Source organism: Aspergillus lentulus, assembly GCF_001445615.1.
Source record: "Aspergillus lentulus DNA, contig: Alt09, strain: IFM 54703, whole genome shotgun sequence".
NCBI classification, from domain to species: domain Eukaryota; kingdom Fungi; phylum Ascomycota; class Eurotiomycetes; order Eurotiales; family Aspergillaceae; genus Aspergillus; species Aspergillus lentulus.
In genome coordinates, this window is record NW_028322117.1 from 3,005,656 (window position 1) to 3,015,653 (window position 9,998).

The following is a 9,998-nucleotide window of genomic DNA, read 5'->3' on the forward strand; positions in this document are numbered from 1 at the left end:
TTTGTGCACATGCAGGGCACGTCGAGGTAAAATATTGGCCGGCTGTCAAGGCCATATCGAGGACATCGTGTATTTTCACCTGTCGGGATTGTGAATAGGTGGTCTGTCGACCGTCCTGGGTAACGTACTCGGATAAGTTGGCAAGGTTGAATTCCAAAGGGATATTGACACAATGTGTGTACTCATATACAATGCAGTTCCCGCTGCACATTTCGATCAGGTAGTGACGTCGGAATAAGTCGCCAGACTCTGGAAACTAGTAAAGTAACTGAGAAGTATTATTTTGGGATTCGAGTTCTCGGTAACATGCAGTCAACTGAAGCACGACTCAAACCGGAAGGTTTCGGATGTTCTCAAAATTCTGCGTGCTGCTCCCTTCGCCGGAATCGTTCTCGAGCTATGAGCAGTCTGAGGAGCAGCGCTGCCTTCGAGCCCAATATCATAAAGTTCTCTTCTGCAACCACACTCCGTGACATGTGCATCCGTGGAGTACCTTTCAGCAAGGTTATCTGACTAGGAAAAGGCGCGCCTATTGGTCAATGCCGGAAACCCCGGTGGCAGTCTTACTATTATGACTAGAGAGAAAACACTTCTACTTCAGCAGGATTCAGAGCAGGTACTCTATTGATTACAGCACTAACGCCGCTAACCTATATATCAGCTGCCGGATAATATGGCCATCAAGAACAGCCACTGGCGAGGGGTTCGAACTGCTGATGGCATCTCAGGACAATGAGAGAGAACTAAGCGAGGACAAGTATGAGGCGGCTATTGTGCATCTATTCACCGTCACTCTATCTTCTATAGTCTGCTTCTCCTTATTGCTGTCATCATGGATTATCCAATTAACTTCAGCTGAGTCACGTCTTTCATGGCCACTCATTGACTAATGCCGCCAGCTTTACCCCGTGGATTATAGGAAAGTGTCGATTCAGTAGCTAGGGTAAAGGAAAATCACTTCAGCCGGATATAGCATGGGGGACGAGATGCATAAATTGTGTCCCTTCCCTAGAATATCATACTAGAGCTCTTACAACATGTAATAGTCATGCTTATGCCGTAAGGTCACCGGAGAGGAATGGGATCGCTAGGATTGTAGCGCTATCATAGAATGAAAGGGCGACGAGTACGAGTCGCGTATCTTTAACGAGACTTGATCTTCCAATATTACTGTACATTGTCTTCACTGCACCAGCAAACTCCAAAACATAAACCCAGGCATGATCCCTAAGAAGACACAATCACCAGTTTCTCAAAACATTCCGAGTTTAGCATAAGTCATAAACTGGCGTGTCTAGATTGACCACTAAGCGCAAGACCTTGCATGGATCTAGTGTGCCGTCTCTTAATCTTCATATTAGTATCCCCAATTTAAATAAGGACTTGACGCATACCAATAGTATACATAAGATTATCCCCCTCGTCGCAGCATCATAAAGTCGACGTCTTGCAATTATCACATTGGCGATAAGCCCGTACACCATTTCACTGCAGGTGGCGGTAGTAATAGGCCATCTGGTCGTCCATCATGTTGTTGTCGTAGGGATGATATGTGCCTCCATTCGCGCCGCAGGACATGCAGAATCTCCTCGACGCTGCATACCCGTTCTTTCCGCACTTGCCCGTGACTTGGTCTTCGGTGAAATTGTTGGTTGGCAGGAATACCCAACATTCGAAGCAAAAAAAGTAGCCTGCGTATCTAGAGGTATGTAAGTATAGGATCACACCTCCTATGACTCCCCCGCCTGGACTATTGTTTGAAGATATACTCACTCCGGCCACATTTCTAGCTTCATGTAATAGATGTCAAAGTCCTTGGACTTGAAATACTTTGGATCCTTGACAATAAGGGCGGACCGTAGGCGTTTAGTCGCGTTTTTCAAAGCCACTGCCGAGGCAGGGTCAAGGTACTCGCAGATCATAAAGTGGATCTCTGCTGGGAGATTGAGGAAGGTAGTTGTGGATGCCATGATGGAGTGTATGAGTGTATTTTGTGCTCAAGTTATGCCAATAAAGGAGTAACAAGAAGGTAAAGAGTTGCATCAGTTGCATGCTTCCAAGAGTACTGTTTTTATAGTACATCATGCTTCACATTCTGTGACTATTCCCAACTGCATAACGGAGTCCTCCGTTATGAGAAGCCTGGGAAGATGCATCCTTTATCCTGACTTCATGCACAGGTGAATGGGGTGTGCATTATATGGCTATTGCCAGCTGCATAACGGAGTGCTCCGGTATGAGGGAGCCTGAGATACACCCTCATCTTGAGAGCAATCGTAACTTGTCTTCACTAGATAGTGGGCTTCTGAAATCAGACACAGCGTCAACGAGAACCGGACAGGAAGCTTAGAGACGATCTCCGTGAGTTAGGGCTGTTGCTCTACTCGGAATGACCGATTGAGAGTCCGGACAACGTGCTTGATGGCGGCGTACGTCGCCTTCCAGAAGATATACTTGTGTCTGATCACCAACTCCATGGATCACTTCGTAGGACTTTCTCAGGCGATCGTAGCTACTCATCACGCAGTAAGCTTTGCAGCCTGCCAAAGTGAATTATAGACAGATTAGTGAGTTTAGTGCAGCATTGATGAGGTTCCGCAAGAGAGCGGGACAACTCAAAGCTCAACAGTCGATTATATTAATATCTTTCTGATTCGAAAGCAATTCCCGTCCTCCAGCGAGATATGAGCAGAAATCGACGCTCAAATCCTCTGAACAAAGCTATCGAAAGATTCTGGTGGATCTCGTATATAGACCCACTCCTCACAACTTCCTAAAACGGAAGCCAAGTATCAGCGCCAAGAGGCCAAGCTTCGATGTACTATGACTATATCTTGCGTGGTAGATGATTGTGGGCACAATTCTCCGAGTAGAAACTTATTCTGGAAGGTTGGCATCTCCAAGTGTCTTGGCTAATGGACGAGTAGATTCGACCATGCTTAGAAATCAGAATGTCCTGCAGATATAAATTGACATCGTCGACATAGTGATCCCCGTAATGAACATGACTATGGAGGATAAGTCAGTTAAAATGGTCCCTGCCGAGATGGCAATCCACGATATAGAAGATAGCGAAGCTCGCCTCGAAAGGCTAGGCCGCGAGCGACCACCCTGCTTCTCCAGCTTGTGGTCCGAACTAACCTTTTGCTTCTCCATCGTCATGTCACAAATCCTCGCTGTATGCCCTCCCGTCCCCTAACCATTGCTACCGACTGACAATCCAGGAATATTACATCTCCGGCTCCAACATCCTCCTCCCAACCCTCATCTCGGCACTAGACATCCCCCTCGCCTCCTCCATCTGGCCCTCCACCGCGCTGTCTTTGGCAGTCACCTCCACGCTCCTGATCTTCGGCCGTCTAGCAGACATGTACGGCGGCTTTGCATGCTACCTCTTCGGCGCCGCCTGGCTCACCGTCTCCTCCATCCTCGCCGGCTTCTCGCAAACCTGGCTAATGCTGGTAATCTGCCGCGCACTGCAAGGCCTCGCGCTCGCTGCATTCTTGCCGTCTGGCATGATGATCCTGGGCAGCGTGTACCGCCCCGGACCACGGAAGAACCTCGTCTTCAGCGTGTACGGCGCCTGCGCGGCGCTGGGGTTCTTCGTGGGGATTTTCTTCTCGGGTCTGTGTGGGAGGTTTCTCAGCTGGAGGTGGTATTTCTTTATTGGGGGGATTCTGGCTGCGATTACGGCTCTGACGTCGTTTTTCTCCATCCCGAGTGATTTTGCGGAGCGCAGGAAAACGAGAAAAGTTGGGATGGATTGGCTCGGGGCCGGGCTGTTGGTGCCTGGGCTGGTGTTGCTGGTGTTTGCGATTGCGGGGAGTGCGCATGCGCCGAGGCAGTGGGCGACGGCGTATATCGATGTGTGTTTTGCGCTCGGGGTGGTGTTGCTCGCGGTGTTTGTGTATGTCGAGGGATGGGTGGTAGCGGATCCCCTGGTGACGGCGGATGTCTTTGCAGTCAAGTACATGAAGCCGTTGCTGTTCTCGCTTGTTTGTTTGTACGGCAGTTTGGGAATTTTCCTGCTGTACGGAGCGTTATAGTATGTCTCCTTTCCTGAGCTTTGTGGCCACGCTAACGCATCGCAGCATGCAAAGCATCATGCACGCCAGTCCGCTGCAAATTGTCGCATGGACAGTCCCCATGGCGTTCGGGGGCCTGCTTATCTCCACAGTCGGCGGCTTCATCCTGCACCGCATCCCCGGTACGATCCTCATGCTCATCTCCTGCCTGGGGTATATCGGCTCGGGCCTCTTCTTTGCCCTCCTCCCGGAGAACGGAGGGTACTGGGCGTTTGTCTTCCCGGCCATGATCTGCGGCACGATAGGGATCGACATCAGTTTCAACGTTACGAACATCTTCATCACAAGTAACATGCCGCTGGAGAAGCAGGGGCTGGCGGGGGCGCTGATCAACTGCACGTTGCATCTCGGGATTGCGCTACATCTGGGGTTTGCGGATATCGTGCAAGTCAACACGGATGATCAAGGACTGAGGAAGAGTTACCAAGCTGTATTCTGGTTCCAGGTTGCATTGTCAGGCTTGGGGCTAGTGCTGAATGCGTTGTTTGTGAGGATCAGTCGGGCCAAGAGCGACCTGACCGTTGATGAGCGGAGGGCTTTAGAGAGTAATCTATAGTATCTATACTCCATACAATACAATCTACTCCTTCTGACGAAGACGAAGCTTCTCCCCCTTCCAATGCAGCAGCGCCGTCGGCACAAAACTAACCCCCATAATCAACGCCGTCACCACACCCGCACTCCTCGCAATACCCACTTTCTCAAACATCGCCGTGAACCAGAACGGCCCGATAAACCCCCACTCGGACCGCACAAAGTTGATAAACACCCCGATACTCCCCGCATCGGCCGGGTACGCATCAACCGCGTACGTCGTCAGCACAGTCGTGACAACCTGGTTCCCGAACGCCGCGACGCCGGTCCCCACCACTGGCGACACGGTCCACACGCCTTGCTTCGCGTGCTCCGTGCATACTAGGAAGACAACCATTCCTGCGATTGTCAGCAGGAACCCGATATAGCTCAGCCAGAGGCGGAATTCAGGCGGCGGGCGGCGGGAGATGCGGCGCGCGCGGAACGCCATCCAGATGTCTGAGGCGTGGCCGCCGAGCTGCTCGCCGAGGAGGGAGCCGATGATAAGCCCGAGGAACTGGAGGCCGAGTTGTTGGGCGTTGAGTCTGAACTTGGATTGTAGCAGCTGAGGGACTTCGACGGAGTTGAGGACGCTGCCGAAGAGGAAGACCATTGCGTAGGCGCACGCGGCGGTCAGGACGGGGATGTTGGTGAAGAGGGTGAGGGGGTGGTAGAATTCGCGGAGCGTGAAAGGGGTGGGATCGATGCGTCGGAGGGAGAGATATTCGCGTTGGAGGGCTGACGTTTTGGAGGTCATGTCTGTGCCGATGTAGCGGGTTTCAGGGCCGAGGAAGAGGTAGAGGATGAATTGAACGGCGTTGGTCTGTCCTAGTCAGCAGGTATCCTGATAGTTAGATGCAGAACGTACAATTGCCAGAATCCAGTATATCCACCTATATCCCACGCGCTGCGCAACAAACCCAAAAATGAACGGTCCAATCGGCACACCCAGCGTGACCATCACCGTCCAGACACCCATGTATCTAGCTCTCTCGCGCTTGAAAAACGTTTCCGCAACGACTGCACTCCCAATCGCCATAGCAGGACAAATGAAGAACGCAACGAGCGCCCTACACGCCGCCATAGACGCATAATCCGGGCTCTTCGCGCAGCCGATATTGCACACGCAGCTTAGGACCAGCGATACCAGGAAGATAGGCCTCCGTCCGAAGCGCTGCGAGAGCGGTTTCCAGACCAGCGGGCCGCCGCCTAGGATCGCGATCTGCAGCGAGGTGAGGTAGCTGACTTTCTGGATTGAGACGCCCAGGTCGATGGCGATGTCCTCGTACGCGGCGATGATGCCTGCTGCGATGAAGGTGCCCATGAAGGCGTGGAAGGCCACCAGGAGGAGGTTGGTTATTCTCTGTTTTCTTTAGTTGATGTTCGCAGCTGTAGTAGGGGCAGACTACCTTCCATAAAGGCCAGTTGTATGGATCTGCCGGGTCCATACTCGGGAGGGGATCGAGGTCGAGGGTGCCATGTCGCTGGAGGAGATATGCACGATGAGGCTCGGATAGTTCGCTGGCTGGGTCTGGGACGATGCCGATGTCTGCTTCTGCTTCTGCTTTTTCGAGAAAGTCCGACTGCGTTTTCGTCTGTCTGGATGTGTCGTCCATGGTAAAGGTCTGTTCTGGGAGGTCGATGGATGGCATGATGAGACTCAAAATGGTAGAACAATCGTTATAAAGGTCCTGGGACTGAATCAAGCAGAAGCCCCTTATGGCTGATTGAGAAGCGGGGATCAACGTGCGATGAACAATAGTCGAGATGACTATTGGCTCCTAATGAAGCTATTCCGTCTAGTGCCCGGTAATTGTCGCTACTTGCTTGCCGTGGGGGAATCCGGGGAGGACTCTCCACTCGCTGATACGCTGATCCCCCACGAACCCGGGGATTTTCTGGTCTGTTTCTTTCCGACGGAGCTGTCATTCCTTGCCGAGGCTGGGTCAACTGCCGATCTGGATTCCGATGGATACATACAACAGGTGGATATCCTGTCAGCATGATGGCATCTATTCATGTTTGAAGAGCATCGAATTCTATCATTCCCACGGTGCACATATGTCACAATCCGTACAATAGCTATTCTAAACTTTATACCACAAAGTTACAGCCAAGCACCGGAAGCTTAACTATGGCCGAGGTAGAGTTCGCCAAGTATACCAAGTCGGCTCCTGCAGCCACAGAGCTTATCACAATTGATTTGGTACCTATCCAAAGCTAAAGAGATCTGTTTCACACACTCAACTGCCTGTAGTTCTAGACTACGCGCTAATATTCTTCTTCTGCACCTTCGGCTCCAAAGGAAACACCTGTTCCTCCGGCGTCACATCTCCATACACAATATCCCACCGCTCCCGCAAAGGTTCAGGCGTCTCCCAGGCATTTTCCGGGTCCCGCAGCCAGAGCCGTAGCAAATGTCGCCTGCGACCGTTAGTATATCATAGTTATGTCACATATATATCACCAGGGGCAAAGCTTACTCTTTCCCCGGGGCATCGCGGAACCCCTTGCGAGCATGGAAAATACTCAGGTTATTAATATACTGCACATCCCCCTTCTGAAAATCCAGCGCGGCGCTGTGCTCCTCCGCCAGAAAGTGCAGCGCGTCGAGCGCTTCAGCCTGCGCTTCAGTGATGGGCGGGATATCGCGCGAGCGGGGCTGGGCGAGGAAACCGGTGAAGTACCGCCGGGCGTACTGGATGAGGACGCGCTCGGGTGTCGAAGCCGTTGCGTTCTGGTGGTAGAGCAAGGGACGCGATGTATATGGGCGCTCGGGGTTATTGAAGCTACGCTGTAAGCAAGAGATTAACTGGGTGAGAGGGCGCACTCACCCATCCACAGGCCAATCCGTCGCCAACGTCCAGATCAAATCCGGCCGTTCCTTGGCGAGGATGTTATACACGAGCCAGCTGCTGGAGATCTGGCTTTCGCCGCCCTCTGCGGCTGTCTGGAGACAGAGCAGAGAGACGATATCGCCTGCGTCGGTGTGGAAGACCTGTTTGTCGGCTGTGCTGCCGGGTCCGCCGATATTGCCTGCTTGATCGGTGCGCGTCAGGTCCTTGATGTGCGCGAGCACGACCGAGGTCCCGTCCTCTTGTCGTTGGTCCTGCTGCCGGCCACGGAGGCTGCCGATATGCGAGGATACGCCGGCGTAGATGAAGATGTTGTCCTCGCGGGAGTACCGGTCGACGTCTAAGCCGCGGAGGACGAAGAAACCTCGGCCGTGGTGGATTTCGTGCGATAGTTCTCTCAGTATAGGGTGGAGAGTGGGAAGGGGGAATGTCTCCTGGTTGATGTGGCCGGGACCAAGGCCCAGGGCTGTTGAGGTTAGACATGCTATGCGATTGGTTTGATAGCGTACCCTTGAAGCTATTCAACGCAGCGTGGATCTCCTCTCGCTGCGCGTCATTAAGCTTATAGATCCAGTCGTCGCGCTTTTCTATTTCCTTGCCCTCCCAGACAAGAGGAGAAGAGAGTTTCTCGGGGAAGCCAGGAGGAAGAGACTTGGGCAGATCCTCGGTTGCCTTGCGACGCTGCACACGGGCCAGATACTTTTCGTAATCTGGATGATATTGGATATCAGGTTGACTGAGTGTCTGAATTTCGACCATTTTGCTAGGAATACCCTTTGACTGTCTGGTGATCAACTCTGCGCGTGAAGTGTGAAGGTGGTATATAAGTCCCCGCAGGTATCACATCATCGGATGCCTGTATAGCGAAGTATTGCACCATCATGTGTACTGCACTAGACTGCCATCCATTAATATGTACCCTCTGTAATAAAAACCCTCCTAACAAATCTACCCCCGATTCTGTCAAAATGTAACTCGACGTATACCTCTGAAAGGCAGAAACTACTGTGGGGTGTCGGCTAGGATCGGTCCGCCAATTGGGGATTCAGGGCCGATATATCTACGACAAATCGAGGAGACCTTTCGTGCCTTCTTTCTACGTCTTATGAGTTATAACAGTAACTGACAAATGGGCGCTTTTTACTACTTTGTCCTGTAGAATTACGCCGTCTCATCTGCAAGCACTGCTACCGTACTCGACAGCAGCAGAAGACATCTCCGACTTCCTTCTCGACGGCAACGAATCCCGTCAAGCCTGCTGGGCTGACCGCATAACGGACCAAAACGCTCAGCAGCCAGCCATCGCATTCGTCAACCGCGAGTCTCGGCAAGTCGCGCTGGAACAGGGGCGCAGATTAGACCTGGAAGAGATGACTAGCCTGGACTGCAGCCGCGTCGGGATGTGCTGCATCTCAACTGGACGCGGCGATGCCACGTGGATGACCCTTCGAGTCCGACCGCCATGTTCCTGTGACAGACGGAGGAGCTGGAGATGCAGCCTTCTGTTATGGCAGAGATTATTCACCCTTCTAGTTTAAAGACGCTGTTGGATGGTGCTGATGCGTCTGACAGCCTGTGCCTTCTTTATCACAACCAAAGAAATAAGGATGTGGTTGACATTGCGTATTACACCCAGAGTTAAAGCGCGCTAGATGTACCCATGGCCGCGGTTTCTCTGCATATCACCAGAGAAGCGGCCTGAGGTCTGGCCTGGTGGGGTTGCTGGGCGATCCGCCTGTTCAGATAGTTAATGTTGGTAATAAGGATCTGTTGAGGGAGTTTTAAGCATTATTCAGGGGACCCACATTGGAAAAGGAACCAGCTGCGCAGACGCTCTTTGACGCCTTTATCAGTTCTCGATTCCAAAATTGCTGTGGAAACATGGAAAAGACAAGCATCGACATGGCTCATTGTTGTCCCGCCGTAAGCCCCCTGCCCCCTAGACCAGAACTCATAGCGGGCTAGGCACCCCTAGGCTTGGTGGGTTCTGTGGTTTGTCCTAGATGCTAAGTTCTCCTCCCTTGAGCTTGTGCCATGCATTTATATGTTCCAACTGATGATAAGTGTTTGTAAGTCTTGCATGCCATGGACCGACACTATAGACGTCACATTCTTAGAGGCCTATAGGTGAGGTGACCAGAATAAATCAATCAAGAATCCCACCACGGCTTGCAAATAATAAGCACTAAGTGACTTAATCTGTAGAATTCTTTCCAGGCTTTTTAATACCAGATACAAGTCCTCATGACGCTGTTCGCATCGATATATTGACAACCAAGTATAGGTCTTGCAGATATATATACTTCAGCGATTAAGAAGCATGACTCGAATGAATAGATCCTCTGCTTGAAGGATATTTCGGGACTGACACTCAGGTCTCCAATACTCAACTTTCCAACAGTGAAATCTGTTCTCTGAGTCCTGTTCGGATTTCTCACTGGGTCATCAATAGAGTCATCAACATCCACCTCGTATACAAAGTTTC

The 9,998-nt window shown here is 51.7% G+C and overlaps 4 protein-coding genes across 4 annotated transcripts; 1 reads left to right on the top strand and 3 right to left on the bottom strand.

Moving 5' to 3' along the window:
• Nucleotides 1-1,485: 1,485 nt before the first annotated feature.
• Nucleotides 1,486-1,970, bottom strand: ALT_5803 (F-box protein; the record flags this gene model as incomplete). Its single annotated transcript, XM_033560089.2, has 2 exons — nucleotides 1,486-1,699; nucleotides 1,774-1,970. The coding sequence occupies 2 exons, from the start codon at nucleotides 1,968-1,970 to the stop codon at nucleotides 1,486-1,488; spliced, it is 411 nt and encodes a 136-aa protein (XP_033415980.2).
• Nucleotides 1,971-2,998: 1,028 nt separating this feature from the next.
• Nucleotides 2,999-4,641, top strand: ALT_5804 (putative MFS multidrug transporter; the record flags this gene model as incomplete). The annotated part of the gene is made up of 3 exons (XM_033560090.2): nucleotides 2,999-3,178; nucleotides 3,225-4,045; nucleotides 4,092-4,641. The coding sequence occupies 3 exons, from the start codon at nucleotides 2,999-3,001 to the stop codon at nucleotides 4,639-4,641; spliced, it is 1,551 nt and encodes a 516-aa protein (XP_033415981.2).
• A 24-nt stretch (nucleotides 4,642-4,665) lies between these two features.
• On the bottom strand, nucleotides 4,666-6,274 carry ALT_5805 (putative MFS multidrug transporter; the record flags this gene model as incomplete). Its single annotated transcript, XM_033560091.2, has 3 exons — nucleotides 4,666-5,481; nucleotides 5,527-6,021; nucleotides 6,068-6,274. The coding sequence occupies 3 exons, from the start codon at nucleotides 6,272-6,274 to the stop codon at nucleotides 4,666-4,668; spliced, it is 1,518 nt and encodes a 505-aa protein (XP_033415982.2).
• A 648-nt stretch (nucleotides 6,275-6,922) lies between these two features.
• ALT_5806 (TauD/TfdA family dioxygenase) lies at nucleotides 6,923-8,272 on the bottom strand (the record flags this gene model as incomplete). The annotated part of the gene is made up of 4 exons (XM_033560092.2): nucleotides 6,923-7,082; nucleotides 7,142-7,447; nucleotides 7,493-7,979; nucleotides 8,023-8,272. The coding sequence occupies 4 exons, from the start codon at nucleotides 8,270-8,272 to the stop codon at nucleotides 6,923-6,925; spliced, it is 1,203 nt and encodes a 400-aa protein (XP_033415983.2).
• Between the last annotated feature and the right edge of the window lie 1,726 nt (nucleotides 8,273-9,998).